Below are 21,153 nucleotides of genomic sequence, written 5' to 3' on the forward strand. Positions count from 1 at the left end.
AGGAGGACAGGACTTGTGATCCTGTCTCACCAGAGCAGCAGAGCCATCCCCCTGAGAGACCCAGGGACCACCAGGTCTCACTGGGCAGAGCCATACAGGGTGGAGACTGGCCTCTGCTCCCGCAGGCCTGGGTTCAAGTCTACCAGCAGACCTAGTCTCTCTGGCCTCAGTCACCTTGTCTAGAAGCTGGAGGTTCTCGGAGGATGAAATAAGCAAATGGATATGAGATGTCCCCTGGCTGCAGGCAGCTGGACATCTAAGGGATGGCTAGCAGGCTGTGGGGGCATCAGGGAGGAAGGAGGAAAGGGCACGGGTCGGCTCTGGGGCTGGGGCCTGGCAGCCAATGCCAGGGCTAGCAGGGCCTGGAGCCAGGGTGTTGGGGTCCAAGCTGTAGGCCTTGGGCCTCGGATGGGGGTACTTCCTAGAAGCGCTGAGCAGCAGCTCCTTGTAAAACAGGATGGGAGCCTGTTTCCTGGGCCTGAGCCTCCCCCCTGCTCCCCTCCACCCCCATGTCTCCTGAGGCCAGGGCAGCCCCCATTAGAGGGGCTCCTTCCTCCTTAGCCACTTTCTCCCATCCTTGGTAATGTTAATAGGGTTTCTCGGCAAGCAGTAATGGTGGAAGGAAGGCAGCTTTTCCGGCCTCTACCCTCAATTAAGGGAGCGGTCGCAGCCCACAGGACCCTCCCCAGGGCCTCTGCTTCAAGGAGGCGCTGAAAGCAGCCTCAGCTGCACTCCAGTGGAGAGGGGCCGGGACCCCAGAAGGGGTGGGGCTGGGGAGGCCACAGCCTGAGGCTGGATGGATGAGGAGCAGCCGCTGCCGCCGCAGGCTTCAGTCCCAGGAGGGTTCCGGCAGGAGAGCAAGGGCTGGGATGCAGGCCCCGGAGCACCGAGCTCTCAGACCCCAACCACCAGAGGTCCGTAGGATCAGCCCCTTGAAGAGGCTCAGGGCAGGTAAGTGATTGCCCACCACGGCTTCTTAGCCTGCTGGGCAGAGCCAGGATTTGAACCCTGTTCTTCCACTCCAAGCTTCTATGCAGGGCAGCCAGCCTCCAAGAAGGCTGCAGGCCATCATGGCCATCTGCACTAACTGTTCTGGGGTGGGGGTGGGGAGTGGCCGTGGGAAGGGACTGGATGGACAAGGGAGCGGGCCCCCGGGATTTGGAGTGCCCTCGGAGTGGCGTAGAAGGTGGAGAGGGGGCAAGTCAGGAAGAGCATCCCCAGCTCCTCCCTGCCCTGCCCAGAGAACCCCCAGGGGGTACCCTGAAATCTGGACATGACAGAAGGACTTCATACTGGGCTGAGGGGAGAAGGGACAGGAAGGTCATCGCTCAGGGTCACAGCATCTGGGGGGCAGAGCTGGGGCTGTCACCCAGGTCTTCATGGCCTGTAGGCTCCTCCCACAGCAAGCTATGGTATATCCCCCCTCTTAACTATGAGTGCCCCCAAGGCCCGAATCGATGCTTGGGTTCAGAAAGCGCAGACTGCCTTGTGAGGTGAGGTGGAGTGTGGTGGGGAATTTGGACTTGGGTAAATTGCTCCTTCCATCAGGCCAGGCTCAGAGCCAGAGCCCAGGCTGGGAATGGGGCTCCCAGGGGAAAGGGTGGCTCCTGCCTAATCTGTAAGAGCAAGGGTCAGCCCTTTCCTGGCCCCTTAGGCTGGCTGAAGGGAGGCTAAGGCCAGAAGGAGGGCTGGGGAGGGAAGAGGCGTCAGCCTGCTCTACCCACACTGGACAGAGCCTGCCCACCACTCAGCCCCTCAACGAGAAGCCCACCTCACCCCCCAACACACACATACGATTCCCAGCCTCTGCCTTCTTGTTGTCTCTTCTCCCCAACTACAGGGTAAGCCTCAAGTCCTAGGTTTGAGTTTGGTTCCAGCACCAGCTGTGTGACCCTGGGCCAGTCTCAACCCCTCTCTGAATCTGCCCGCTGCAGAGGGCTTCTCTGGCCTCCAAAGAGCGGGTGTCTGTGAGGGGCTGAGACAGAAACACTGCCTCTCAGACCCTGAGACTCTGCTTGGGACCTCAGGGGGTGATCTTGCCATCTGCAGAAGCATCCCAGAGGAGCTGCACAACCTTGTCGGGTGGTATCTAAGGGGAGGAGGGGGGTTGAGTAGAGACTTTGTGTCGTGGGGTTTGAGCACACAGCCTGGGTTCATGTGACTTAATTAACAGTGCAGTCATAGAACCTTCCATGCATTTTCCTGTTTAATCTTCCCCACAACCTTCTGAGGAAATGGAAGCACAGAGAAAGCCATTCATTCTTCCATTCAGTCATTCGTTCCACCACCTACTATGAGTCTGACATAGGTGCTGTGAATTCAGTAAGAATCAGGTAATTTGCCCAATACACGTGGGTTTGAACCCGAGCAGGCCGACTCAGCCCTGGGCATCAGCAGTGAACAAGGGCTGGACAGGTCCCGGCCCCGTGGAGCTCACAGTCTGGAAGACGGAGACAGATAATGAACAAGTGAATGGGAGAGACGATTGAAAGAGACAGAAAATCAGACGGGGTGGGTGCAGGAACAACATAGACCCGGTCCGCTTAAGAGCGGTGGGCCAGGTATGGCGCCTGTGAGATCTGCAGGACAGAGGGTGGCGCAGGGCGAGGACCTGCAGGAGAGCTGAGCGCGGTGCTGTCACCAGCTGGAACCAACTCGAGAAACGCTTATTATGGGTCAGCTGTTATTATTATCTTTATTATCATGAGTACTGGCTCCCCCACTTCCTAGCTCTTTACGCCTGAGTTTCCTCGTTTGTACACGCAGAGGTTGCAGGGTGCAGAGGGCCGCGTCCTGTCGAGGCCAGCCCTGGGAGGGTGCCCCAAAGAAGTTCTGCGATCCCGGGACAGGGCTCCGCTGCGGGGGAGGGGCGGCCATGCGGGGTCGGACCCAGCGAACTACATTTCCCATAATTCCGTCCCCCATCGCCATCTTGGCCGGTGGGCGGTGGCTGCCTGGGATCTGGCCCTTCAGGCCGCCCGGCCGGCTCCGCTCACCCCCAAACCCGGCTTTCACCGTGTGGGGGTGCGGGACCCCACCGAGTAGGGGTCCTGGGGATCTGGGCAGCTCCTGCCCACCTTCTCCACTCCCGCACTCCCGGGAGCCCGGTCCACGTGTCGGTCCACACAGAGAAGACTGCTCGCCCCCAGCTGGCCAAGGGTCAGAGGACCTAGACATCGGGGGCTCTCACGTTTCCTCCCTGCACCCCCGCCCTGCACGCAGTGCCCACTCCCCTCCATTCCCAGACGGCCCCTGTTTTTGCTTCAATGAGGACAGAACACTAGGGTCCCGGTGGGAGTGCAAATGCTGGTTCTGGGCGCTTAGAACCCTTGGGTTTGGGGCAGGAAGGTTAAAAAGGATAGCGGACATCCAGGCCAAAACCCCTGCCGCCTAGACCCTCCCCTAGCCCCCGCCCGGGGGCGGGGTAGGGTGAGGGGGGCCTGCAGCGGGACTGGCCCTTTAAGGGGGTGTGGTCGGGGGGCGGGGGAAGCGAGCGAGACAGAGAAAGCGGCTTCGGCGGCGGCGGCGGCGGCGGCTCGGGCGGCGGCCGCGGGGGACAAAGGGCGGGCGGATCGGCGGGGAGGGGGCGGGGCGCGGCCAGGCCAGGCCCGGGGGCTCCGCATGCTGCAGCTGCCCCCGGGCGCCCCCGCCGCCGCCCTCGCCGCGGAGCCGCGCGGAGCCGAGCCCACGAGCTAACCCGAGCCAGCGGCCCGGAGCCAGCCGGCGGGCGTCCGGGAGGCGGCGGCGCAGGGAGGGGCCCGACGCGCGCACGTGGCCCCGGCGGCCGCCATGGCGGACAGCGGCCCCGCGGGGGGCGCGGCGTTGGCGGCCCCAGCTCCCCGGCCGGGCAGTGGCGGCCCAGGGCCCCGCGTCTACTTTCAGAGCCCCCCCGGGGCTGCAGGCGAGGGCCCGGGCGGCGCGGACGACGAGGGCCCGGTGAGGCGCCAGGGGAAGGTCACGGTCAAGTACGACCGCAAGGAGCTACGGAAGCGCCTCAACCTGGAGGAGTGGATCCTGGAGCAGCTCACTCGCCTCTACGACTGCCAGGTGTGTGTCCCCACCCTGCGTCGACACCCTAAAATCGGTCCCAAGTCGGGCCGCCTAGGAACCCCACCTTGAACCTGCCTGTCACCCGGAGTCAATGGGCGCTCCGCTTCCGCGCCCTCCCCTCCTCTCTACTCCCCGCCCCCAGTGTATGCTCTTTCTTATCTCACCTAAGTCACTTCTGCCTTCTACGCTGCCTCAGACGCTGCCTTCCTCATGCCACTACCCTGGTCAAGCTTGGGGTCCTCTAGAAGCCTCTAGAAGGGATAGCTCGGGCCTTGGGCAGGAGGCATGGGGCTAGCCTGGGCTGGCCGTGGAAGGAGGTTCTTCCTAGTGCCTGCTAGCCTAGGCTGGTTAAAAGGGGCTACCCTCCTTGGTGGGGTACTGATAAGGGTCTGGACTACTCTGATGGGCTATCCTGGAACTCCACCTTGGTTGGCGTGGGGGCAGGCTAGCCAGCTGTCTGGGTTCTAGTTCTCCACCCCATGACTCTTTCCTTGCTCAAATGGTGACTCAGGCCCCAGGGGGTAGGGTGGAGGAGTGGGCTTGCCCCTTGCTGCCTACCCTAGCCCAGCCCTGGAATGCAGCCGACTCCTGACTGATAGACGCTTCCTGGCGGGGAAGGGGTGGCAGGCACCCCCTCCCTCAGCAAAGCATGGGCTCTTTGTTTCCCCTTTACCAGGCCTGGGTCCTTCCCACTGACCCCTCACCCTTCACTTCCTCCTCACTCCCGGGAAGCGGCGACAGGTGTTTGGGGGAGGGGAAGGGGCTGTGATGAGCTGGGACAGCTGGCCCCACCTGTGCTCTGGTAGAGATGGGGGGCCCGGAAGTTGGGGAGACCCATCTGCAGGGTCCCCAGCCCTAGCTGTCTGGCCTCATCTGGCACCCAGGGTGCCCAGTGGCAGGGACAGGAAGCTCCCCCCCCATCAGGCAGTTTGCCTTGGCACGGGCCTGAGCTGTTTTCTTCCTCGGAGCAGCTGCTGCTGTCTGCTGGGCAAAGAGGGCTGGCTCGGCCCGCAGCAGGGCAGGGGCCTCGGCCGGACAGCCCCTCACGCCCTCTCCCAACTCAGGCCCTTGTCTCTCCCTCCTCCCCCACCCCCACCCCCACCCCAGGAAGAGGAGATCCCAGAGCTGGAGATTGACGTGGATGAGCTCCTGGACATGGAGAGTGATGATACCCGGGCTGCCAGGGTCAAGGTGAGAGAGGGGCGGGTGGGCAGGAAGTAGAGGGCTGCCTGGAGGTCCTGTCTCTTAGGTAAGCATGGCTCCGGAGCCAGGTCTTCTTGGTCCAAGTGAGCCAGCTCCGTAATCTTGGGTCTCAGCTTCTGCCGCCTTCAAGTGGGGCTAATGGTACTCGCCTAGCTGTGGAGTGACTGTGGCATCTCCTGTGCCTCAGGGCAGCCCAGTCCCATGGAAGTGGGTATAGGTGAACTCTAGGCCTGTTCCTGAGAACTCAGGAATTACACTTATTCCTCCACTAGGAGCTGCTGGTTGACTGTTACAAACCCACAGAGGTAAGTGGTTTCCCCAGAGGGAGGGTGAGAGCAGCCTGGGCTCTTGTGCTCTTGGGGTCTCGTCTCCCTGACATCCTCCCTCCTGTCCAGGCCTTCATCTCTGGCCTGCTGGACAAGATCCGGGGCATGCAGAAGCTGAGCACACCCCAGAAGAAGTAAGGGTCCTTGACCCAGTGGAACGGTGGCTCCCACAGGACAATCGCTGCCCCCCGACCTCATAGCAACAGCAATACCGGGGAGCCCTGTGGCCAGGCCTGGTGCCATGAGCAGGGCTCCCCGTGCCCCTGGCCCAGGGGCCTCTTCCCTGCCCCTTCAGTTTTCCATTTTTGGGGTTTTTTATTGTTATTAAACTGACGGGACTTTTTGTGTTTTTATATTGACTCTGCGGCGCGGGCCCTTTAATAAAGCTAGGACATGCCTTTGGTGCAGCTCAAAGGCTTTCGGCTGGTCTCTTTTAGGGGGGACACTGCCAGCTCAGCCTCTCCCCAGGTGACCACAGGCCTTCCTGAGGGCCACGTAGCCATGGTGATAGCCCAGTGCTGGCTCTCAGACTAGGAGCTGGAAGTGGCTGGGGAGCTGGAGGGGAGTGGAGTTGCTGTTGGCAGGCAGGAACACTCCTTTTCCCCTCTGGACAAGGGCTACTGTGCCACCCAGGGCCTGGCTATTGTGACCCCATGACATTGAGCCTAGACCCCAAGGCTCTGCAGCCAGGAAAGGAAGGTGTGAGGGGATGTCGAGGGAGAGGGGAGACTGAAGCTGTGGTTTCTAAGTCTCTCAGGGTCCACAAACACACACACAGGCTCACTTCATGGGCTTTAAGGTTTTTTTGTTTTTTTTAAACAGTCTGGTCCCTGATGGGGGCCTCTCCGCTGCCCCTCCCCAGTGTGGCTACAGTTCTGAACGCCGCTCGATTTTGAGCAGCTCCACTTCAAACACCAGGGTTGCACCGCCTGCAGGGGAGAAGTGGGGTCAGAATGAGAACCAGGGTCACAAGGAGACGGGGTGGGTGCAGGGCATGGGGGGCAGGAAGGTGTATTACCTGGAATCTTTGGGGGAGCTCCCCGCTCTCCATACCCTGTCAAAGATGCACAAAGGAACAAAGTGAGCTGTGGCCAGGCAAAGAGGTGTTCTGCTGGCTGAAGCCAGGCCTCTGCCCATCTCAGCAAGAAGGCCAGAAATGGAGAAGGTGTAATGGAGATGGGAGACAGTAAAGGCCTGGTAGAGGGCAGAGGGTGGGCACCAGAGCGGAGTCCCCCAAGAGTCTCGCCCTGTCCTCACTGCTGGACACAGCTAGGCTTGGAAGAGGCATGTACTGTAATGAATGGATGGGGTGGAGACCAATGCAGAGGCTGAACAAGCCTTCCCCAGACACACACCCTGAACTCCCCTAACCCCACTCCCCACTCACGAAGGGTCTTACCCAGTTCTGATGGGATCACCAGCTTCCGCTTTTCCCCCTCACACATCCTGCAGGACAACACGTGTTCAGCACATGGCAGTACCCAGGCTCCCTGCCCCCAGCCCATCCCTGGTGCTTGCCTCCCATACTTCACTGCCTGGTCCACAGCCATGGCCCCCCGACTCACCCCAACAGCCCCTGGTCCCAGCCCTTGATGACCTGGCCCGTGCCCAGGGAGAAGACAAAGGGCTGGTTCTGGGGCAGGCTGCTGTCAAACTCCGTCCCATCTTCCAGCTTCCCCTGTGGGACCATGGGAATGCCAGTGAGGAATAGGCTCCTCCCTGAGACCCCCCCCAACCCCAGCTACTCTCCCCATCAAGCTGGCAACCATAGTCCTAGAAGGGGACAGAGCCCTGGGCAGCTCACAGTACATTGTCACTGCTTGCTGGTGCCAACCTGAGGAGTAGACAGTGAAGAGCAGGGTAAAACCACAGAAACTGGTGTAGAGAGGAGAGGGGACTTGCCCAAGGTCACCCACCTTGTTGGCAGAGGAACCTGGCTCCCAAGTCCTTTCTGGTCGCCGGAAGCCCCACCCACCCCCAAAGCCCCGCCCCCTCACCCACCGTGTAGTGCATGTGCAGGACGTCCCCCTTGCGCGATTTGACAGGACAGTGGTCTACCCGCTTCTTGACTCCGATCTGCAGCTTCCGTTTGCCCTCGGCCCCTGCGGCTGTGGCCAGGGCGCTCAGGCAGATGGACAGTACTGTCAGGACCCAGCTCAGCCTCATGTCTCTGCGGGGACAGACCCCGACCGAACAACCGACCGGGGGGGGGGGGGGCAGGGAGAGCATGGAACAAGGGCAGGTACCAGGAGGATTCCACCCCCACCATACTTTGCCTGCCCCTGGGGATCCCCTTGTCCCGGGTCACCACCCGCTCCCCCGGACTCCGCGGCCACACTTACCAGTCCAGTGAGAAGGGGGCTTGCCCGAGGACCCCAGCAGCGGGGGAAGGGGGTCAGGGGAGGCCACAGCAGCCAGGGCCCCGCCCCTTTGCTCACCCCCAGCCCTTCCTTATCCCCGGGTCCCCAGCCCCATTCTTTAATTTCCACCCGTCCCTTTACGCAAAGTCCAGACCCTATCTGGCTGCACAGCAGTTGCCTCGCCTGGGGGACCCCACTCACGCCACACGCAGTTGCCCCCCGCCCAGCACACCCACATCTCTGCGGCCGCTGCAGGGGGCCGACCCCGAGGCACCCACACATCGCCGCTGGATGGCTCCGGGGAGCCCCGATCCGCCAGGGATACCCCCCAGGCCGGCCCTGCGCCTCCGCCCGGGGCGCCGCCCCAACTCTGAGCCCTCGGGGGTCTGCGGGGCACCCAGACAGGCCCCGCGTCGGGTGACCGCCGAGCCCGCTCCACCCACACCACCTCTCCCGGGGGAGTTCTCGGCCTACTGCGACCCCAGGCCCGGCCGCCACGGAGACCGCCCCCGCGTGGACGCCCCGGGCCATTACCTGGACCTACCCCTTCACTGGGCTCCTTGGCCCCGCCTTTTAGGGGGCGTGGTTCCGCCCCCGGCCCTGGAGCCCCGCCCTCGACAGAACTAGACCTCTTTTCCTGACCTGTAGCCACGCCACTTACCGGCTGAAGCCCCGACCCCACCGCCTGGGCTCCGGCACCTTCGGTCCCCAAACCCGAGGCTCCGCCTTCCTCCTGTTCCAGTTCCTCCTCCAAGAGCCAGGCTCCGCCCCCCACTAGCCCCAGCCCCGCCCCTAGCCTCGGAGCTCCGCCTTCCACTGGCACCAGCTCAGAGGACCCACCCGCCTCGGTTTCACGTCCCGCCCCGAGTCCTAGGGCTCCGCCCCGTGCGGCGTGAGAACCCTCCCCCTGCGGCATCCCCAGACAGCTCCGACCCCCACCCCCAATTTCCTCGTAACCTATCCCTCGTTGACACTCGGAGCCCCGGCCCGCTCCTGCCCGGCCTGATCCAGCCTGTCCCCCTGCACCCCAGCTCCCCCCAGCCCGGGCTGTGGCCCCCGCTCACCTCCTCGCCGCGCCCCCGGAGTCAACCCCAGCCGCGCCGCCGCCTCTGCGCAGGCGCGTCACCGTCGCTACCAGGCCGGGACACGCCGCCCGCCCTCATTGGACCGTGCGAAACCCGCTGCCGCACGCCTGCCGGGGCGGCTCCTTCCCTAGCCCCGCCTCCCGCGCCACCACGTGACTTACGCGACACTTCCGGTGGCGCGGCTGTCCGCGAAGTTAGGTGAAAGTGACTTCCGAAAGGGCTGAAGGCTCTTCCGGTCGAGGTGACTTTGAGGTCAGGCGGGCCCGGTTTCCCGGAGGGGGTCTCGAGACGCCATCTTCTGTCGCCCCCCGCCTCTCCCACAGCGCTCCTGTTTATCCCTGAGCCGCTCCAGGATCCACATCCCCAGTTAGTTGCTGTGGAAAGAGCCTGGGGTTCAGAGTGAGCCCTGGGCTTGAATTCGGGTGTGCTTCTCATTGACTGGCCATGTGACCTTGAGCCCGGGCTTTGGTCTGGTGGGAGCTGGCGTCCCTGTAACGCAGGGCGCCTTTGGGATTGCGCGATGATGCGCACCAGGCCCTGGCCCATGCGAACGGTCCCTCCCTGTTCTCTCCCCCAGTGTCCGGGCCTGCCCCACCTGCCGCGCTGACCACCGAGTCACGACTGCAGTGGTTGGGCCGGGCCCGTCCCCCAGCCAGCCTGATTTTCAGGCACCCCGCACCCAGCAGTGCCCAGTTCACATCTGTCCATCACATTAATGAACCCGCCGTGAGAGGAAGCTAAATCTAGGTTGAGTGTTGGCAAGACCCCGACTTGAGGTCAACCCCCAGTGCCATCAGCCTTTCTGAGCCCGTTTCCTCCACTGAAAAGGAAGATCATGACAGCGCTGACCTCGGGTTGAGGACCAAGGAGGGGTGCATATGAAGCACGGTGCCCGCCCAGAGGGCTAAGTGGGCTCAGGAGGTGGGCGCTCCGGGGCCCCTAACCCTCCTGTCTCACTCTGATTGGGCTATGGCTGAGAGAAGATTTGGATATCAACTTTGGGTTGATCTCTGCCCTGAGTGTCCTGCCTCAGCAGGGCGAAGCATTGGTGCCCAAGCTTGGCCTGTGGTCTACCCACTCGCCACTCAGCCCCAGGGCACCGAGGGCTGCAGGCAGAGGCTGGGCACTGAGCTTGGGCTGGCTCAGACGAAGGTCAGCAGAGTCTCAAGCCGGGGCTGGTGAGGGGAGCCCAAGAAGCAAGGGAAGGGAAGGTAGAGAAGAGGTTGTGGTGGGGGGCCTGTCTCCCAAACCAAGCCCCCCACCCACAGCCCTTCTGTGCCTCCCTGTCAGGGAGGTGGGAGTGAGGTGGGAACAGGGCAGCCGTGTGGCTTTAGAGTTCAGCTACTGGGAGCAAAAAGTAGCAGACATAGAGTGCTGCCCTGAGATATGGCAGGGAAGGTGGGTGTTCTTTCCTATTATGTGAAGACAGATTCAAACTTTCCAGGAGCCCAGGGCCCCGACCAACCACAGCCATCATCCATTCCCTCCGTGTGCACATGTGGAAACGGAGGCTCACAGAGAGAGAGGCAGTGACAACCAAGGTCATTCAGCAGATCCGGGTCCCACCTCAAGCTCACGGACCATAACAGCCCGTCTCCTTCCAGAATGGAACCCTTGTGAGGAGCAGTGGGCAGGGACTCCCTAGGCCTGGCAATAACATGAATGTGAAGACGACAGATTCGGCCTCTGCCTGGGACCTGGTGTGGGGCCCTGGGCCTCGTTTCCTCCATCTGCACGAGGGAGGAAGACAGACAAGCTCTGGGTCTAGGAGGCAGTGAGATACAGACATTGGTGCCCAAACCAGCCAGCCTGGACCGTGACAAACAGTGACAGAGGCAGGGACGGCTCCTTCCATCTCTTTTATCAGGGTTGGGGGTCACAGTTCTTGTCCCAAAGCCCCACTCCCATTATCTGCAGAGGATCAGGGTCTTCGTAGTGAAAGGAGGCAGGAGCCAGGTGTAAGATGCTCACTTGCACAGGGTGGCTGAAAACGGAGACGAGACCCCATTCTCTCCCGAGCTGGTACGTGAGCCCTCTTGCTGCCTCCAAGTCTCTTCCTCCAACTCCGCCCTCCCTCTTGGGTGGCAGCCTTGGAGAGACAAGGGACGGCCGGGAAGCCCTCTGGGAGGCCCAGGTCCTGGAGCAGTGTCCGCCCGGGCTGAGGTCTTGGGGGCTGGGCTGTTGGCACCAGGCTGCCCTCTTGTCCTCCTCTGGGGTGTGGCCTGTGAGGCAAGTGGCCCCGCTGAGTCTGAAAAGCAATGTGTCACCTTCGCAGCTTCCGGCACCTGCAGAGGAGAGGAAGGGGGTCTGTTTGCACTGGCAGAGCTCTGCCCAGCTCTAGACTCACCCCCTTGTTAGCATCTGGGAACCCCATTCTCTCCTAACACTCCAGGGAGGCCCCAGCCGGCCAGGCCCACATGATGCCACCCCATGGCCTCGCTGTGGAAGGGAGGGGTGGTGAGAAGCACCTCAGACAAGGTTCCACTATGTCCCCTGGCCTCTCAGAGCCCATAAGGTGGGACAAATGTCTACCACAGGGGCTTCTAGGAAGGCCCGGAGCTTTGCAAATTGGCAAGCTATCTCATTTCTACTCCAGGCAGATGTCACCTCCTCCAGGACATCTCTGGCCTCTCAGAGACATGTCAGGTTCCCCTTACCCCAGCCCTTGACACCCTCTGCTGGCATCACGTGTCCCCGTGTCCGACTCCTGCACTAGAACGTGAGTTTGTTTATGCTGACCCCAGTGCCAGCAGACACTGGGTAAATATTTGTTCAACACGTTAACAGCTTCCCCTTCCCTGGTTCTTCTCCCACTGGCAGGCTCACCCTGGCCCGGCTCCAGGACAGGCTGTGATGCCTTCCCGAACAACTCCTCACCTGCAGGTGTCTGGGTTGAGCTCTAAGCCCCGCCCTTGGCAACGGAGGAAGCTGCGGCGTCGGCAGCGACAGCGGCAGGTCCGGGGGTCAGGGCGCTGGCGGCGCTGGGGGCAGCGTGGGCAGAGGGGCCTGGGACTGGAGTGGGATGGGTGATGTCAGCTGGGGAGGGTGCTCCGGGGGCAGAGTCCCAGCCCGGAACAGAGCGGGGCTGGGGACGGTGGCGGGGAGTGGAAGCCCTAGGAGGAGAAGCAACATGTCTGGGGCGGGAAGGAAGAGTCTTCCCAGGGGCTGGGGGTGGGTCAGAGCACACAGCTGGGGAAGAGAGAGGGGGACGCCAGTGCGAGGAGAAAGAGGGGAAGGGACACAGCTTCCTGACACACTCCATGGCCACACGTTGTTACATCCTGGGCACTGGGCCTGGGCTCCAACCCACCTCAGCAGGAGCCCAAGAGACTCACCTGTCTGGCTTCACAGCACTCTCTTTTTTTTTTGGTCTGAAAAGTAAGAGACAGAGACGAGGAGGAGAAGGATGAGGAAAACCGGACATCCTACTCTCTTGCCCCAGATCCCAGGCCTACCCTGGCTCTACTCTTGGGACACCTGGTCCCCACTGTGTCCCACCATGCCAGCACCCCCCAGGTTTAGTCTCTGTGGGCTCCGAAGTGGGGCCTGGCTGGCACCTGCATTCACATTGGCTGTGTTCTTCCAGAGACATCTCCCCCAGCTGGCTGCTTGGGTACCGGATCATGAGGATCTGTGCTCGGAAGGACAGGGAGAGAGATGGTGAGAGGGACAGCGAGACAGAGAGAGGAAGGGATGCTTCATGAGCTGGAGAGAGAGGAGCTCGCCCACCAGCCAGGACTCAGAGCGCCAGCATCCACCCCAGCTGGGCACGCTCCACCTGCCCCAGTACCTGCATCCGGACTTGGTGCTGCCCCGTGGGCACACACTCCAGGCCGTCGTCCGGGCAGCAACCGCCGCAGCGCTGCACAGTCACGCAGCTTGGCACCAGTTGCTTGGCCACAGTGCCCATGAGCTCCACAGTCAGGGGCACGACCACCTCCCGTGGCTGACAGGTGGCACGGGCATACACATCTATCCATGACACCACTGGAGACAGATGCATGAAGGTTTAGTCCCACTGGGTTTCCTGCAGCTGCTCCCTACTTCCCCTACCCCGGCCCAGCAGCTGCTCTCCCTAGTTCCCATGTCACAGCCCCCCTCCACTAGCCCCCTCTGCCCTCCCAACTTGTCTTCCCTGCCCTGTTCATTCAGAACCCAGGAACCCCACTGCCTCACTGTCACCTTCTGTGAAATGGGCAGAATCAGAGTTTGCATCCTACAGAGCAGCTGTGATGACACAGACAATGGACACAAAGACCCTGGAATCAGGGCAGTGGCAAGCCCACCAGTGCTGACTAGTGCAAAGTTGTTGTTACTATTACCTTTCTTCTGGTGGCCAGGGGCATCAGGCTGGGAGACTGGGGCCTGTGGAAGAGAAGAGACCTATAACCAAGGTGCATCCTAGGAAGGGCTGGCCCTGTTGCTGTCCCCAGGGCTCTGCCCTTGGTTCAGGAGGCTTCACCTCCTCTTTGACATTTTTCCAGAGTGCTCTGTTCCTGGGGCCACTCTAGCCTTACCTGGCCTGTCCTGGCCACCTGGGACCTGCCCTGGCCCCAACCCGCCAGGCGAGCTCTGCCGGCTGCATCCTTCTCCCAGCCTGGGGGGCCGGGCTTTTTTGGAGGCCGTGGGTCGGGAGGGGGCACAGTGGGCACCGAACCAGCTTCTGCGGCGCCCAGCTCCTGCGGCGCTGAGGCGGCCCCGCCCCCGGCTGCGCCCAGGGGACGGGGTGGGACGGGGTGGGGCGGGGGAGTGGCCCCGGGGCTGGGCTGGCGGCGGGTGGAGAAGGACACCTCCCGGGGGATGCCCGGGCCAGGTCCCCGCGACGCCCCTGTCGGCGGCCGGACCCCGCGGATCCCCGGCCGAGGCCGCCCCGCGCCTCCCCACTTCCGCCAACCTTGAGAGAGGGCACGGCGGGCGGGCGGGATGTCGGGGACGCACGTACCTGGGCGGGGGCCAGCTGCAGGAGCGCGGCGAGCAGCAGCCGGCGGAGCAGGGGGCTCATGGTGCCCGCGGGGGCCGCGCGCCGGGGGCGCCCGCATCGCCCTAGCCCGGCGGCGCGGGGGGCGGCGGCAGCCAGAGCCCCATGGCGCGGGCCCGGGCGCGGCGGGCGGGGGCCGGGCGCGGGGGGCGGCTCCTCCGCGGCCCCCTCCCGAGCCCTGGGCGCAGGCAGCGCAGCGCAGCGCAGCGGCGGCGGCCGGAGGAGCCGGGCGGGCGGGCGGCCGGTGGCGGCGGCGGGCGGCGGCGGGGACGGCGGGGACGGCGGGGGCGGCGGGGGGCCGGGCCCGGGCTGGCGGGCGGGCGGCTCATGTGACCCAGACACGCGCTCCCCACCCGGGCGCGGGGCGGGGGCGGGGGGGCGAGGCCGCCGGCGGGGCCCGCCCCCTCCACACACCCCCTCCCGCCGCAGCGGGGGAAAGGGGATGCGCCGCCCAGGGGGCCGGGCTCCTGGGTCGCTGCCGCCAGATCCCGGAGGGCGGGGCGCTGTCCCGCGTCGAGGCACGGGCGGGGGGCACTGGGCCTGAAGGAGGGAGGTGGACACGAGCTCTGAGAAGCACTTTATTGCACGCGCTTTGGGGAGTGAAGAGTCCCGGTAGGGAAGCGAGGACGGAACACACAGCAGGCCCCGTCCAGGTGCGCGGCTCAGGGGCTGGTGCCCGGGGGCACGATCCGGGGGCTTGGGGGCGGCCCAGGCGATGGCTGCAGCGGCTGCCTCTGCCGGTGCCCCTGCTGGAGCCTGGCTCTGTTGGCCCTGCAGGAGAGAGCACCCGTGGGGGTTGGGACAGGGACCCTGGAGGGTGGTGCCAGGACAGCGAGGACAGGACAGAGCAGGGACAGACCTGGCCCGGGCCCGCGTGTCATTGTAGATGGCTGTGATGATCCGATCCTTTTCATCCATGAAGCTACGGTGCACCTGCTCCAGCTTCCTGCAAGGGGGTTACAGTTAACTCTGGGTCCTCCAATCCCTGCCGTCCCCACATCTCCCCCCCACCCCACTCTAGGGTCTTACAGCTCTACATCCTTGGGGACCTCAACCTAACTGCCTGTGCTAGGTGGGGAGAGGGGCACAGAGTGGCAGGGGCTTGTCCAGGGTCCAATGGCTATCCTGCTGAAGATGGTGACAGCAGCTCTGAATGTCAGGGTGCTCCTCGCAGGAGACTAGAAAGGGCTGTACATCTCACCCCATCACTGAATGAGGCAGGCTGCTCAGTGGACACTGGCCTTTAGGCATCTTTGCTGTAGAACCTCTGTCATGGTGTGCATGAGAGAGGGGCGGGGAGACAGCCAACTGCCCACCCAGTGAGTCACAGTGCATTGCCTTCTCGTGCCTGACTTTGGTCAGCTCCAGCACTCCCTGGCAGCCAGTGCCACAGATTTACATTCGAATTATAAAAAACTGAAAATGACATTAGCCCTTAGTGCCGAGCTGCCTTGCCAAGTAAGGAGAGGCTCCAGAGACCTATTTCATACAAGTCTTAGCTTGCGAGACACAAGAGTGTGGGCCACAGGGGTGGTGTGGATGGACGGCTGACCACACTGGGATTCCCCCTGCCCTCCACCCTCTGCTCATGACCCCAGGGGTGCACCTGAAGGCGGCGTAGTGCAGGCCCATGCCTGCCAGCATGATCAGGAGGCAGTACCCCAGCACCCGCTTGTTGTGTCTGCGCTGCTGCTGCCTCAACTCTGGTCCCTGAGGCCTCACGCCATGAAACTGGGCCCAGTACTGTGCATTGGGGGGCGCCCAGGAGCTGCTGGGAGGGAGAAGAAGCGACAGTGTGGGGATGAGGCTCCCCAGGAGACTTGGGGGGCAAGCTGGGGGCAGGACTACTATACCTGTGTGCTTGATAAGCAGACCCGGGATAGGGTGTGGTTCCTGGAGACCTGGGGGGAGTGGCTGACCAGAGCTGGTGGTCGTAGCTGCGGCGGCTCTGCTCACGGCTGAGCACCTGGTATGCTTCACTCAGCTCCACAAAGCGGCTGTGCAGGGCTGGGTTCCCGGGATCTCGGTCAGGGTGCAGCTGAGGTGGGCAGGACTCCCCTCATCTCCCTTTCCATGCCCCTTCCCAGGACCCATCCCAGTAATGTCTACCCACAAGGGCTCAGATCATTCCCAGAAGCCCCGCCTGGGCAGTGACCCTCACTCTCAGGCCTGCCCACCCCTCCAGAAGGCCAGAGAGTCAGGAAGCACAGACTCCTGCCTGCTCCCCTTGTTCAAGCCCTCCCCACCTGCTGCCTAGCTCTCACTATGTGCCCTGGTCCAGGCTTTCTCAAGAGCAGGCAAGTCAAGAGAACCAAGCCCATCAGACAGGGCCCCTGGCTCCTGCACCCAGCCTGTCCCCCCACCTGGCCAGACCTCTGCCCTTGGGGCACCTCCCACTCCCTATGCATGCTGAGGGAATGTGGCATCCACCAGAATGAGCCACTCTGCTCCATTCCTGGGAATTTGGAGTGCACCCCATCTGGCTCAGACTTCCCCTCCCCCTCCCCACCTAGGACCACTGGTACCTCTTTGGACTTGGAGAAGAAAGCTCGTTTAACTTCTTCAGTGCTGGCACTAGGATGCACCCCCAACAGTTCATAGTAGTTACTGGGGCCAGACCTGTGGAGAGAGGCCCAAACCTGTAGGGGCTAAGGAAACACAGAGGGTAGCCCTTCCCTGCCCCTCCCAGCCCCCCTGGGCCACACCCTTTAACTCAGCAGCCAGGACCTGAGGGGGCTGAGGCAGGTGTCAAGGGAGAGCTATCAGCAAACCATCCCTCCCCTCTTGAGTGTTTCGGGTATGGTGCAGATCAGAACGTCTGAAAGTGTAGTCCTCAGACCCCTTGCATCAGAAACACTTGAAAAGCTTGTTTAAAAAAACAGATTCCTTGGGCCAGCCCCGTGGCTTGGCGGTTAAGTGCTGCGCTCCGCTGCTGGCGGCCCGGGGTTCGGATCCTGGGCGTGCACCAATGCACTGCTTCTCCAGCCATGCTGAGGGCGCGTCCCACATACAGCAACTAGAAGGATGTGCAGCTATGATATATAACTATCTACTGGGGCTTTGGGGGGGGGAATAAATAAAAAAAAATAAAACCAGATTCCTAGGGGCCGGCCCGTGGAGTAGTGGTTAAGGCCGGCGTGCTCCGCTTCGGTGGCCAGGATTTGAGGGTTCGGATCCCCGGGCTCAGACCTACACCACTTATCAGCCATGCTGTGGCAGCGACCCACATATATAGTGGAGGAAGACTGGCACAGATGTTAGCTCAGGGCTAATCTTCCTCAGCAAAAAAATTTAAAAAACAGGTTCCTGAGCCCCACCTCTATTCCTGCAGATCCGAATCTACAGAGCAGGGCCCTGGAATCTGCATTTTTGTAACTCCACCCCCCACCCCCACCCCCTACCCGCAGTGGGTCATGCACAGTGATGCTTGCCAATCACTAGAGTTGTGAAAAGTGCATTGGGTTTGGTTTGGGCTCAAATTTCAGATCTGCCTCTTAACTCGCTGGACGACCTTGGGGGTCGTTCCTTAATGTCTGATCCTGTGTCCCCAGCAGTGAAGGTGAGGGTTACCTGACACAGCTTGTAAGGTGCCTGACAGAGCAGAGAGATCACGACTATCTCGGCACCCACGGCAGGGCCTAGAGCTGGGCAGGCCCTCAGCAGAAACCCACTGAACGACCGGGCGGGCCCCTGGCGCCCGACTCACCGCTGCCGGGCGGCCGTTGCGAGGAGCCGGGTGGGAGGGCTGCGGGGCCACGACCGGCACAGGCGCAGGGGCAGCAGGGGCAGCATGGCGGCAGGCGGGCGGCTGGGGAGAGGAAGCCACAAAGGAGTGCATTGGGGCCAGGATGGGCCAGACTTCACGCACTCCGGGGGCCGAGGGAAGGGGCCTGGCCCGGGTTACTTCCGAAGGAAAACTGAAGCAGGCCGGGGCACCCAGGCGCGGGTGGGGCTTCCTTGTTCAGGACCAGACCCCAGTGTTCTGGACCTGTCCCCTGCCTCTGACCCGGCGTCCAGGACCCTTCTCCACGTCGGCCTCCGCGTCTGGACAACCAGCCCTGGAAGCCAAGAACCCCGGCCCACCCGGGGAGTTTGCGGGGCGAGCCAAGGAGGAGCCACGACCAAGCCCCGCCCCCGCTGCGCTCACGGACTCCGCGGCCGCAGCCATTTCCTGTTCCTATTCAGGCCCCGGCCCACATTCTCATTGATTTAGGCTCCACGACCACGCCCACTTGCCCGGAAGTTGATGCGACGGCCCCGCCCCCGCCCGCCCATTGGCCTTTGGCGCCTCGGGCCCACCCACCGAGGGCAAGGTCCGCGGAGGTGCGGAAAGACGCGGGCGCCCACTGGGTAGGCGAGTGGGACGGAGGCTGACCCTCAGTGAGGCTTTCTGCCCCGGCGTCGTCGCCCTGTCCCGCAGACATGGCTGCTCCTCCGCTCTGCCGGAGACAGAGCAGCTTCCTCCCCATAGTTGGCCCACACCCTCACCAGAGCCTGGCAAGGGGGCACGGCCCTCCTCCCAGCTTGCAGAGGGGATACTGAGGCTGGGCTTTTTTTTTTTTCCCCAAGTCACTTGTCCTGTCTCTCTCACCCACCCAGGGCTCTCCCAGCGGCCCCTCTCGGTCTCACGGAAACAGCAGATGCCAGAGGAATCAAGTCCTTTATCAAGAATAAAGTCCTTTATTGTCTTCCGAGCTGTAGTGATTGGGCTGGGACCCTAAGGTGACTCAGGTGGGACTTCCCTGGACCCGGTTGTAGAGGAAGATGGCGCCTTTGGCCGAGGGGCAGAGCTCAGCCCACATTTCTGTCTCCTGCAACCTCCGCACGCTCTATGGGGAGACAGACCCAGACATCCCTCAGGTCTCCCGCAGGAGCTGTGCCCAGTTCCTGAGCCGCAGAGCCCTCTGTACTGCCCTGTCCCTAGGGAGACATGTCGAGGGGGCTGAACAGGTCCCTGGCCCTCTCCCTTGGGCTGAAGGCATCCCCAATGAGGCCTTGGGGCTCCAGAGGAAAGTTCTGAGAGATCTGGGAGCCTCCGTCTGATCCATCCCCAGGGGGCAGTCCTGGCCTCTGCAAGCCCCCACCCCAGCTCCTTGTCCAAGCAAGACACACGTTGCCACCTCGCACCTGTGTCTCCACAAAGATGATTCCCGTGGACTCGTGGGCCTCAGGTCCCCCACTCGTGTAGTGCTTCCTCACCTGCTCAGAAGTCAGGCTGCACCTGGACAAGGACATGAGAGTGTGTGCCGAGTCCCTGGAGGGTCCCTGTGGAGCCCCTGCTGCCTCAGCCATGCCCCGCAACCACCCACCTACCCCAGGACCCGGGACCTTGTCCCCCAAGCTCACTCACTGGACGTAGAACTCTGCACTGGCACGACCGGCACTGGTCTCATTGCAGGCGATGCCCAATAGCAGCGGCTGGCTCAGGGTGAGCAGCGGCAGGTTCACCTGTGGCCGGGGGTCCCACCTGTCAGTGCCCGCTGCCCGCATCCCTGCCCCTCTCAACCGAGAGCAGCCCATTACCCTTGTACAGCACTTTACAGTTTGTAGCTCAAGTGCCCAGCATCGCAGAATGTCAGATCTTGGGCATGTTCATTTTACAGATAGGAAAACAGAACGAGAGAGATTGAACAATTTGCCCAGGGTCACCCAAGGGAAGTCGATGTAGTGTCAGATGCCCACAGACCCTCCTGCCATCCCAGACCTGAGGAATTCTGGCATGTTCTACCCCCCTCTCCTTGCCCACCACCCCATCCAGGCCGGCCCCCACTTACCTCATCGCAGATCTCCTGGAGGACACTGGAGAAGAGCTCATGCACCACCAGCTCCCCAGGGAGGTCCGTGTGCAGGGGGCTGTCACCAGGGCACAGGGCCTGTGAGAGGTCAGGCTCAGCCCCTGCTGCCTACCTCTTCCCGCCCTGCCTTCCCCCATAGTTGCTGGCCCTGAGGGCCTGGCTGGACACAGAGAGTTTTGGTGATCCCCTGACCCAGGACCTCCTTTTCCAGATGGACAACTAAAGGTCCAGCTAGGTCCTCTGCCCACCCCTCCCCCATCCCCTAGCTTCCCAAGGTCTCGGGCAGGGGTCAGCAGGGCAACTGAGGGGCTGCCCTGAGCAGAGACTTTGGGAGAAGCGCCAAGCCAATTCCCCCTTTAAGGGATGAGGAAACAAAGCTGAGCTGTCTGCGTCTTCGTGCCTTTGCGCCCAGCCTGGCATCTCACCTGAGGCTCAGGGTGCCCACCAGGCACATCCACCAGCCCAGGTGCCTCGGCCACCCGCTGAGAGCGGCGCAGGAAGACAAGGAAGTCATCAGCGGTGGCCAGTGCAGCGCCCACCCCCAGCGGGTCCGCCAGGTAGGCTTGCTTGTCACCCCAGTCGGTGGCCCCCTGCTGTCGCAGCCAGGCAGCTGAGCTGGCCCAGTTGGTGCCCAGGAAGTCTCGGTAGGAAGTAAGGCCCAGGCGCAGGAGCAGCTGTGGCCCCGGGGAGCCAACGGGCGCCAGGGTGGCGGAATGCAGGCGGAACTTGGGGGCGTCAAAGAGCCAGGGCTGGGCCTGTAGCCGGCTCTCCCAGGCGGCAGCGATGGCCTTGTCCCCTCCTGGCAGTGGCCGACGGTCATAGGCTGGGCTCAGCTCAGCCCCGACTTGCTCCTCGGGCAGCCCCCCAGGGGGACACTGCAGCAGCAGGGACACCTCAGGGTCCATGGTCTGGACAGGGCAGCTCTGGGGGAGGACACAGCAAGGCCTGTCGTCCTGGGGGACCCATAGCCACCCTTGGGCCTGGTAGCTGGCCCCCTCTGCCACAGACCTCCTGAGGGTACTCCCAGCCCTCCTGCAGCCCCCTGACCACTCCCTGGGCAGTAGAGCGTCTTAGCATCATCCCGCAAGAGCCCCGAGACTCCTGCTGCCAGACATCCCTGGGACTCCCGGGCATCCCTACCAGCCAGAGGGCCTGGGTCCAGTCACCCCCTAACGCCCAAGTCTCCCAAACCCCGGGATCCTGCCTCCAACCCCCGACGCGCCGGGACCCCTCCTAGGGTCCGGAAGCTAGGCCTCCAGCCGGCACTCACCGCGGCCTGCAGGCTCCGCCCCTTTCCCCGGAACGGAAGTGCCCGACCCCTTCTTCCTCGGCTTCTCATTGGCTGGGCCAGGCGCT

General features: G+C 63.0%; 6 protein-coding genes across 9 annotated transcripts; 1 reads left to right on the forward strand and 5 right to left on the reverse strand.

The window, feature by feature from the left end:
- The first annotated feature begins 3,621 nt into the window (after positions 1-3,621).
- Positions 3,622-5,986, forward strand: PPP1R14B (protein phosphatase 1 regulatory inhibitor subunit 14B). Its single transcript, XM_058526571.1, is given in 6 exon segments — positions 3,622-3,655; positions 3,658-3,764; positions 3,766-4,047; positions 5,158-5,241; positions 5,526-5,558; positions 5,649-5,986. Coding segments are annotated over 6 exon segments (609 nt in total). The 3' UTR covers positions 5,718-5,986.
- Positions 5,987-6,367: 381 nt separating this feature from the next.
- Positions 6,368-9,079, reverse strand: FKBP2 (FKBP prolyl isomerase 2). 2 transcript variants are annotated; one of them, XM_058526572.1, is made up of 6 exons: positions 9,004-9,079; positions 7,581-7,749; positions 7,145-7,257; positions 6,979-7,025; positions 6,598-6,633; positions 6,368-6,508 (listed from the first exon to the last, which is right to left on the reverse strand). In XM_058526572.1, the coding sequence occupies exons 2-6, from the start codon at positions 7,743-7,745 to the stop codon at positions 6,447-6,449; spliced, it is 423 nt and encodes a 140-aa protein (XP_058382555.1). In that variant the 5' UTR covers positions 7,746-7,749; positions 9,004-9,079; the 3' UTR covers positions 6,368-6,446. The 2 variants fall into 2 exon arrangements, with proteins under 2 accessions (XP_058382555.1, XP_058382556.1); XM_058526573.1 differs by lacking the exon at positions 9,004-9,079 and adding an exon at positions 7,922-8,003.
- On the reverse strand, positions 8,058-8,855 carry LOC131394891 (uncharacterized). The gene has a single exon (XM_058526564.1). The coding sequence runs from the start codon at positions 8,853-8,855 to the stop codon at positions 8,058-8,060; it is 798 nt and encodes a 265-aa protein (XP_058382547.1).
- A 1,789-nt stretch (positions 9,080-10,868) lies between the features above and the next one.
- Positions 10,869-14,283, reverse strand: VEGFB (vascular endothelial growth factor B). Of its 2 annotated transcripts, none has more exons than XM_058526569.1 (7): positions 13,967-14,283; positions 13,347-13,389; positions 12,815-13,011; positions 12,582-12,655; positions 12,360-12,395; positions 11,902-12,036; positions 10,869-11,309 (listed from the first exon to the last, which is right to left on the reverse strand). In XM_058526569.1, exons 1-7 carry the CDS (start codon positions 14,024-14,026, stop codon positions 11,288-11,290), a joined length of 567 nt encoding a protein of 188 aa, XP_058382552.1. In that variant the 5' UTR covers positions 14,027-14,283; the 3' UTR covers positions 10,869-11,287. The 2 variants fall into 2 exon arrangements, with proteins under 2 accessions (XP_058382552.1, XP_058382551.1); XM_058526568.1 differs by having other exon boundaries at positions 11,902-12,137.
- A 284-nt stretch (positions 14,284-14,567) lies between these two features.
- DNAJC4 (DnaJ heat shock protein family (Hsp40) member C4) lies at positions 14,568-18,097 on the reverse strand. 2 transcript variants are annotated; one of them, XM_058526567.1, is made up of 6 exons: positions 17,709-18,097; positions 16,528-16,621; positions 15,856-16,040; positions 15,609-15,770; positions 14,862-14,948; positions 14,568-14,773 (listed from the first exon to the last, which is right to left on the reverse strand). In XM_058526567.1, exons 1-6 carry the CDS (start codon positions 17,792-17,794, stop codon positions 14,665-14,667), a joined length of 723 nt encoding a protein of 240 aa, XP_058382550.1. In that variant the 5' UTR covers positions 17,795-18,097; the 3' UTR covers positions 14,568-14,664. The 2 variants fall into 2 exon arrangements, with proteins under 2 accessions (XP_058382550.1, XP_058382549.1); XM_058526566.1 differs by having other exon boundaries at positions 15,609-15,773.
- Positions 18,098-18,648: 551 nt separating this feature from the next.
- Positions 18,649-21,023, reverse strand: NUDT22 (nudix hydrolase 22). Its single transcript, XM_058526563.1, has 5 exons — positions 20,223-21,023; positions 19,777-19,875; positions 19,353-19,450; positions 19,130-19,223; positions 18,649-18,831 (listed from the first exon to the last, which is right to left on the reverse strand). The coding sequence occupies exons 1-5, from the start codon at positions 20,700-20,702 to the stop codon at positions 18,730-18,732; spliced, it is 873 nt and encodes a 290-aa protein (XP_058382546.1). The 5' UTR covers positions 20,703-21,023; the 3' UTR covers positions 18,649-18,729.
- Between the last annotated feature and the right edge of the window lie 130 nt (positions 21,024-21,153).

The sequence above is a fragment of the Diceros bicornis genome, chromosome 31 (genome assembly GCF_020826845.1).
Source record: "Diceros bicornis minor isolate mBicDic1 chromosome 31, mDicBic1.mat.cur, whole genome shotgun sequence".
Classification (NCBI taxonomy): domain Eukaryota; kingdom Metazoa; phylum Chordata; class Mammalia; order Perissodactyla; family Rhinocerotidae; genus Diceros; species Diceros bicornis.

Coding starts and splice junctions, on each gene's coding strand:
- FKBP2 (XM_058526572.1), bottom strand. CDS start 7,745: ATGAGGCTGAGCTGGGTCCTGACAGTACTGTCCATCTGCCTGAGCGCC. Junction 7,258..7,580: donor TCCTGCACATGCACTACACG/GTGGGTGAGGGG, acceptor ATGGTCCCACAG/GGGAAGCTGGAAGATGGGAC. Junction 7,026..7,144: donor TGGGACCAGGGGCTGTTGGG/GTGAGTCGGGGG, acceptor GTTGTCCTGCAG/GATGTGTGAGGGGGAAAAGC.
- LOC131394891 (XM_058526564.1), bottom strand. CDS start 8,855: ATGCCGCAGGGGGAGGGTTCTCACGCCGCACGGGGCGGAGCCCTAGGA.
- VEGFB (XM_058526568.1), bottom strand. CDS start 14,026: ATGAGCCCCCTGCTCCGCCGGCTGCTGCTCGCCGCGCTCCTGCAGCTG. Junction 13,390..13,966: donor TGCAGCTGGCCCCCGCCCAG/GTACGTGCGTCC, acceptor TCTCTTCCACAG/GCCCCAGTCTCCCAGCCTGA. Junction 12,656..12,814: donor AGCACCAAGTCCGGATGCAG/GTACTGGGGCAG, acceptor TTCCGAGCACAG/ATCCTCATGATCCGGTACCC.
- DNAJC4 (XM_058526566.1), bottom strand. CDS start 17,794: ATGCTGCCCCTGCTGCCCCTGCGCCTGTGCCGGTCGTGGCCCCGCAGC. Junction 15,774..15,855: donor TCTGCTTATCAAGCACACAG/GTATAGTAGTCC, acceptor TCTCCCTCCCAG/CAGCTCCTGGGCGCCCCCCA. Junction 14,949..15,608: donor CTGCACTACGCCGCCTTCAG/GTGCACCCCTGG, acceptor ACCCCCTTGCAG/GAAGCTGGAGCAGGTGCACC.
- NUDT22 (XM_058526563.1), bottom strand. CDS start 20,702: ATGGACCCTGAGGTGTCCCTGCTGCTGCAGTGTCCCCCTGGGGGGCTG. Junction 19,876..20,222: donor GTGGGCACCCTGAGCCTCAG/GTGAGATGCCAG, acceptor GACCTCTCACAG/GCCCTGTGCCCTGGTGACAG. Junction 18,832..19,129: donor TCATCTTTGTGGAGACACAG/GTGCGAGGTGGC, acceptor GTCTCCCCATAG/AGCGTGCGGAGGTTGCAGGA.